General features: G+C 34.4%; 1 protein-coding gene across 2 annotated transcripts; it reads right to left on the bottom strand.

The window, feature by feature from the left end:
- Positions 1 to 208: 208 nt before the first annotated feature.
- LOC108830931 (acyl-coenzyme A oxidase 4, peroxisomal) lies at positions 209 to 4,191 on the bottom strand. Of its 2 annotated transcripts, none has more exons than XM_057002027.1 (15): positions 4,059 to 4,191; positions 3,559 to 3,751; positions 3,188 to 3,271; positions 2,816 to 2,926; positions 2,617 to 2,723; positions 2,448 to 2,525; positions 2,237 to 2,360; positions 2,033 to 2,106; positions 1,861 to 1,920; positions 1,672 to 1,781; positions 1,267 to 1,426; positions 1,092 to 1,168; positions 850 to 1,021; positions 616 to 708; positions 209 to 534 (listed from the first exon to the last, which is right to left on the bottom strand). In XM_057002027.1, the coding sequence occupies exons 3-15, from the start codon at positions 3,213 to 3,215 to the stop codon at positions 403 to 405; spliced, it is 1,326 nt and encodes a 441-aa protein (XP_056858007.1). In that variant the 5' UTR covers positions 3,216 to 3,271; positions 3,559 to 3,751; positions 4,059 to 4,191; the 3' UTR covers positions 209 to 402. The 2 variants fall into 2 exon arrangements, with proteins under 2 accessions (XP_056858007.1, XP_056858008.1); XM_057002028.1 differs by having other exon boundaries at positions 2,816 to 2,920.
- Between the last annotated feature and the right edge of the window lie 3,351 nt (positions 4,192 to 7,542).

Below are 7,542 nucleotides of genomic sequence, written 5' to 3'. Positions count from 1 at the left end.
ATATTGAATATATTATTAGTTTAGTTTTATTTATAAAATAATTAATAATATAATATTTTTATATTTAAAAATTGTACAGTATTTTAAACTACTTTTTATCCACTTTCACCATTCATACAATTTTTTGGACAGCTAAATCCACTCTTATATCGCTAGATTCTTATTCGCTAGATCCTCTTAATTTACTCTTGTTCCGCTAGATCCACAATGCTTAATATACTTTTTCCATTCAGAGCCGAAAAGTAATTTATCATTTCATACTTGAATTCATTAAATGTCTACGAAAGGAATATTCCCACCCTACATTATTGCAATATGTCCCTTGATGCCAATATTATTTGGCGCACTTTGTACTCCAGGTAAATATAATTAACAGCCAACAGCAACAAACGCTGCACAACCTTAAAGACGGCTACGGCCCCGTGAAGCTGGCGGTTTGAAACTCGCAATCCCGGTAACTTCCCTCCCCGTCACTAAGGTGTTTATGTCGTACGTCCCTTCGTATGTATAAATGGGTTCAAGGTCACCGAAAGCCTGCAAATAAATTACACGTTTATATCAAGTTATCGGTTATTAGCCAACCGAGTCAGATATGAAGATTATTAGCTCGCTCACCTTTGCCACCAGATAATCCCCTAAAACTCCATTCCCACCGAGTAATTCCCGACCTAGCGAAGCAGTTTCCCTTGCCTTGGATGTAATCCATGCCTAGTTGAACCACATCATTGGTTATACAAATGATGATATCATACTGACCTATGTTTGATTCATCTATTTTCTCGTGCTCAGTGGATACATCACATAAAGCGAATATGAACTTGAATGGTTTGAAAGCAACAGAAAAGATACCTTTCCTAAACTGGCTTGACCTGGAGTCATCTGACCCGTCTCATATAGCTTGCAGAGGCGCCAACCCATCATAAACATCGCTTGAACATTTCCCAGCATCTTCACAAGCGTCTGTTGGTTTATCTGGAAAGCAGCCAACGGTGCTCCAAACTGTTTCCTCTCCTTTAGATACCTTGAAACAAATCACATTCCTTTATAGCTGAAGAAATGAATGCTTCACTCCTGAGATCTGACTGAAATACCTGTGACACATATCGTAGACTCCCATTGATATACCAATTGGTTGCCAGGCCACCATTACACGTGAGACAGCCAAGACCTATTCAATTATAGTACAGAAAAGCCGTTAAATAGCACCAATAAAAGACAAAAATGCATTTCTGGATCATGTGGAGATACCAGTTAGCACAACAGTACCTTGCTTGTGTCCTGAAATGAATTTACCCCAGGTAACCGCTCCTCATCCGGAACAAAGACATTCTGTAGTAGAATGTCTCCATTCTGAACAATACGTAAACCTATTTTATTCGGGATCTTAGTAACCGTTAGGCCAGGCGCATCTTTCTGGACTAAGAATCTGTAAGACGATAGCTGTATCATTTTACAATGAAGAAAATAAAATCTATCCGAATGAATATATTAACACAATATTCCAGTATGCTATTGATTAAGGTCCATATAAAATTTAATCTTCAGTACATCCAATCATAGAGCAACCTAGTACAGCATATTAAAAACTGGATTTTCACATCTATCATAAGTTGAAATCAAGAGCCACTTCAGATTCTAGGAAACGACCTCTACACCTAAGACCTAACATACCCGTTGACTTGGTTTGTTGTCGTATTCCTAGCGAGGATGACTAAAAGATCTGCAAAGGTGCTGTTTCCAATCCAACGCTTTTGTCCCTCAAGTACCCAACCTCCTTCAACCTTCGACAATTGAAACACGTCAAAACAATGAAACGTTCTCGTACAAGCAACTGAGTAAAAGGGCACAAGAAGGTTAAACCTTTGTGGCAGTTGTTTTTAGAGCACTTCCATCACTTCCATTGTCAGGTTCTGTCAAGGCCTTCATACAAGTCCAATATATGTAATGGTATCAACATCAGGTTTACATAACATAAAAAGGTTATTCACGGGATGCAAAATCGTCCGAAGTCTAATAAGATCCACGTACTCACCCAACAAGTCACAGTTTTCATCTGAGCCAAATCAGGCAAATATTTCTGCTTCTGGGCTTCTGATCCACAAAGTGCTGTTCTTGACAACAGCAACAAAAAAAACATAAGAAAAAATGCTTATGCAAATCATAGTATGGTTGCTGTTTATCAGAAGAACTGAACACTAAACAAGCTAAGAAAGAAAGAAGTATTAGGAGCTCTTACCAATAGTGAGCATGCCTAAAGAGGTATGCACCAAATTAAAAGTCCCACAGCTTGCATCAACTCTAGATATTTCTGCAGTTGCAATAGCGTTCGCTGTGATGGAGAGGCCAGGACAACCATAACCCTGAGAAGTCAAACCAAATTAAAAAAAAAAAAAACTGTCCATCCACATAATCAAACAAAATCCCAGAAAGAAAGCACTGGAAATTACCTTGATGGAGCCACCAGCAACACCCAAAGCTCCAAACTTTGGAATGATATGGAAAGGAAACTCTGCCTTCTCCCAGTACTGATGAATAAAAATCAAAACAAGAACAATTATACTATCAAAGGAACAAAAACATCCTGAACATGAAGATGTCTATCTCCATCACATTCACCTCAGTCATAATGGGAGCAACTTCTTTCTCCATGAACTCTCTCACCCTCTTCCGAACAGCCTGTTCCTCTGGAGTCAATAGATCATCGAAATGATAATAGTCTGAAGCTGTATCAAGTATAAGAATAATAAAACAGTTTGAGGCCACAACCAATGATCCAAAAAATATATGTATTAATCTGTCCAAGAGATCCTCTTACTGCAGGGTGGGAACTTAGAGGCTGGGGTTGCTTGAGGAAACGCTACAGATATTTCCATAGACTGCAAATCAAAATACGAACTCTTCACCTTCTTCTCACCATTATCTGCAACTAACAAATCCAAAACCTCATTCAATTACTCGTTCTTGTTTCCTATATAGACATATGCATCATCCATCTACAAACGAAAACATCCTACGAATTTGAAATCGCAAACTTCGCCAATCTCTCTATACACAATCTCATTTGACGGAACCAACGACGTTACTTGTTCGATCGGTAATCGACGAAGAAAAGTTATGTCAATTTTTGGAGATCACAGAAGACTAGACATGCAAATAACGATGAGAATAAAAAAGAAGGAAGACGAACCTCGATCTGCAGATGAGAGCACAGTCATGGCGATGATCGTAATGGAAAGCTTCTTTGGCTTCGTGATAGGAACGAAAACCGATGCTATGAGATTGAATGAAATGAAATAATCAGGAGTCATTATTTTCATGTAAGCTATTCAAATATTTTTTTATAGAAATGCTTTCCGAGAAAATGTATTTTTATTATATAACTTATTGACTAATCACGGTTTGTATTCAAAATTAAAAATACGTTTTTAAGATTTATAATTTATAAATGCATATTTTTTTTGGGCAACAATAAATGCATATTTTATAAGAATAAAACCAGATCCAGATTTTTTTAGATAAAAGCACTTTTTGGGGAGAGGGTGAGTTAAGATTATATACCTTTTTCTCATGAATCAGACACTGTATGAATGTCTAAAAGGAAGAAAACCGAATATAGGACACATCAGGGTCTTTGGCTGTATTGCGCATGCCAAGGTTGACCCAATTCTTCTAGGGAAACTTGATGATAGTTCTCAAACCCTTGTTCATCTTGGAATTGAGCCTGGATCAAAGACTTATCGACTTTACAATCCTAGGAACAAAAGGATAATCGTAAGTTGCAATGTGATATTTTATGAGAAAACTTGTTGGGATGAGAAGGGAGTTGCTAAGGAAGAACAAGCTCTGGGATTTTTGTATGACGTGGGGATCAAGTCTAGACGAGGGTAATGGTATGTTTGTTGTTGGTTCACATCAAGAACAAAATATAACAGCAGAAACATAGCAACAAGAATACGTTTCATAGCCAATACATGTAAACTTTATTTTACATGAACCCTAAGATCTTCAACATCTAGACTAATCACATAATAGAATTATAAGAAGGATTTTCGGAATACCTCGATTCATGGTTGCGGAAATCTTCTTGAACGGTTTTGATCATGGTTGATGATCTTTGATCTTTAAGTTGGAGTTAGATCTTCTCCCCCCCTTGCCTACAACTTTTCTTTATGTGTTACTCTTTAGTTTTTCTTCATGATGCTTTAGGATGGAGCAAAGACATCTATTTATAGGTGGGGAGAGAGACCTAGCTTCCTCATCAAGTTTTGATTACTTCCTTGCCAAGTCTTTCTTAATTCATTGGCAAGTTTCATCCTCTAATCTCAACCATCCATCAAAGTTGAGTAATGACAAGTGTTTAGACTTCTAGAATCATTCATTCATACATTGAACTTGTTCTCCTTTGATGCATTGAACTTACTTCAAATGCTTTCTTACAATGACACATGTTTATATGAGTCACCTAAGTGAGAAAACTTCTAGAAGATAAATCACTTGTCCATTAGTTAAGTCATTAGGAAGTTAAACTCCTTAAGTTACCAATTTTATTGGTTATCAAATGCTATTAGAGTTTAACAATCTCAATAATAAATAGATTAACATAAGACCACATCATGGGAAGAAATATTCATTCATATACCTTCTATATACATAATATTTCTAACATTCTCCCACTTGGTCGTTGGTTTAATCTCTTAAGATTTATTATTGAAAATCATAAGGTCGACTTTATTTGTTAAACTTTTGCTTTTATTTGGTCATCATAATTGCCTTAGCTAATCTAGCAAACAATGAGAGTCAGAGCGGACACATATTATTTTGCAACATGATTCTTTCCATGCACTATTACATTACTCAATATCATAGTTAGACCATAAGTAGGAGTTATCATAATGGTCCATTTATGTCTTATTTAAAGACTTATTCTGTAATCAGTAGTCCAATAACGTTAATATGTACACACATTGGAAACAGAATATAAAAGATTCAAAAGTCATTAAGAGCTCATATATTGTCAAATATATGCTAAACATAATCATACAACTTTAATAGCTATCCTTTAGACCCATAATTTCTAGAATTCTTTAATGTCTTTGGATATAATGCTTTCTTAAATATGTCTGTGACCATAAGTTTAGTGCATATATGCATAATGACAAACTTTTATCTTTTGATATCTTACTTTAATGACATATATCAATCTTAATGTCCATATACTTGGATCTTTTAGATATCATGTCTTACTATATGATTGCACATTTTATTATCACATAAAGAGTCGAACACTTACGGTCTCAGACTCAAAGATAATTTGCAATCATAATTAACTTTATAGAAGCCTCTTAAATTTGTCACACACTCAGCATCTTTATTGGATGTTTAAAGCAATTACAATTATGAACCTTTCTATAATAAGGTATCTCATTTGATGAGCTAACGAGATACACATTGCTAAAAGAATTGTAATGCTTAGACTATTATATCTATTGAAACCTGAGTTTGAAAATCCTACCACCTGTGGGTGTATTGATTTCTTATATGTGACAAGTGATTTATTGTTTTCTTTAGATATCTCAAAATTTATTTTAAACTTTTCATTTCTTTAAGTTTCACTTCATCATGCGGATATTGCTGAAGATCAAGCTTATCACCTTTCTGCATAGAAACATACTAGAAGAACACATTATCATGCCATATCTCTCAAGAATTTTGTCAATATATGCTTCCTGAGACAACTCTAGACTTCTAAGTGATCTTTCATGGAAAATTTCAATCCATTCACAGAAGTTGTCTCGTTCATATCTTTAATTGCAAAGTTTAAGAGAGATCATTCTTGGTCTCATTTAATAGACCAAGATCACTTATGGCCAATAAGTTATCATCAACATACATAACCAAAAATATGAACTTACTCCCACTGATCTTGAGGTATGTACATGGATCTCTAAATATTATCTTTGAAACCAAATTTCGTAATGGTTTCATCAAATTTTGAATACCATTTCTCAAGCATTGTTTCCGTTCATAAATTGGTTTCATTAGTTTGTAGACCATGTCTTCCTCTGCACTTCGATTATGAAGCCTTCAGGTTGACGCATACAGACTTCTTTTAAGTCACCATTAGAAAGGCAATTCCTACATACATTATGGAACTCATTAACGTACTGAGCTACCAAGGCCATGATAATTCTTACAATCTTTTATAGACTCAGTCTAATCGATGCCTTCTTTCCGATTGAAACCTTTGGCAACAAGTCAGGTTTTATGTCGTTCAATATTTCTATTATATTCGAGTTTGGTCTTACAGATCCACTTACACTCGAATAGTCTATATTCGAGTGCAGAGAGCAGACATCTTAACTAAAGCCTTAGTAAAAATCAAGTTTAAGGAGATGAGAGAGTAGATTCAAATTCAAAACTTCACCAAAAATGATTTGAAATCTAAAGGGAAGAATGTTGGAACTTGAATAACTAATGCTATTAGGATTATGATAAATGATAAAGGAATTTCATGTATATCAATATATAATATGATAGAGAATGAATAACTAATGCTATTAGTATTATGAAAAAAAAAATACTATTAAAGCAGTAGGGGTGGGCGTTCGGGTATCCGTTCGGGTTCAGGTCGGGTATTTCGGATTTTCAGGTATTTCGGTATAGGGATATAGAACCCGTTCGGGTATTTTTGTACTTCGCGTCGGGTTCGGGTATTTTTAGTTCGGGTTCGGTTATTTCGGATCGGGTTCGGATATTTAGATTTTAGAAAAAATAAAAATAAAATTTTCAACTTTTTAAGTTTCTTGTATTAATATAGATTTCACTTAACTTATTTTTCTATTTTTTATAGATTGAATGATTAATAGATTTGGAGATAATATTTCAAAAATAAAAATATTAATTTGGTTATTGTTTTTAAACTTTGGATGTAACTTTTGTTAATACATGAAATAAAGAGTTTGACATGCATTTTAAATGAATATCAAATTATTTTCTTCATAATTATATATATACTATATGATCTTAAAGTATGTGTAACATCAATATAAATATTTTAAATAAAATGAGAGATGTAAACTAGAAAAATAAGTGTAAGTATACATATGTTCGGTTATCTTCGGATATCCATTCGGGTTCGGGTATTACCCGTTCGGGTTTGGATATCCAATCTCTCCTAACTTAATATCCGTTCGGGTATTTTGTTACTTCGGTTCGGACTTCGGTTTGGGTTTTTCGGGTTGGGTTCGGGTGCCACTTCGGGTATCGGGTAAAATGCCCACCCCTATAAAGCAGTATCCTATTTAAAAAAATTAGGATCTTGCCCCTGCATTTCAATATATTTACAAGTATCTTTTATTGGCATTTAATGTAAACTAAAATTAGAATATTCTCTATAACTATGATAATTAATACTTCCTTATTTTGTGAATGATAATAATTTTAATTTTTATGCAGATTATAGTTTCCGTTTAATTTGAACTAGATTTTTGACCCGCACGTAAATGCTCATCTTATAAGTGTATATTTTTGATATTATCGTAA

Source organism: Raphanus sativus, unplaced genomic scaffold (genome assembly GCF_000801105.2).
Source record: "Raphanus sativus cultivar WK10039 unplaced genomic scaffold, ASM80110v3 Scaffold4320, whole genome shotgun sequence".
Classification (NCBI taxonomy): domain Eukaryota; kingdom Viridiplantae; phylum Streptophyta; class Magnoliopsida; order Brassicales; family Brassicaceae; genus Raphanus; species Raphanus sativus.
The sequence above is the reverse complement of the archived record's forward strand: the minus strand, read 5'-3'. Positions and strand labels throughout refer to the sequence as shown.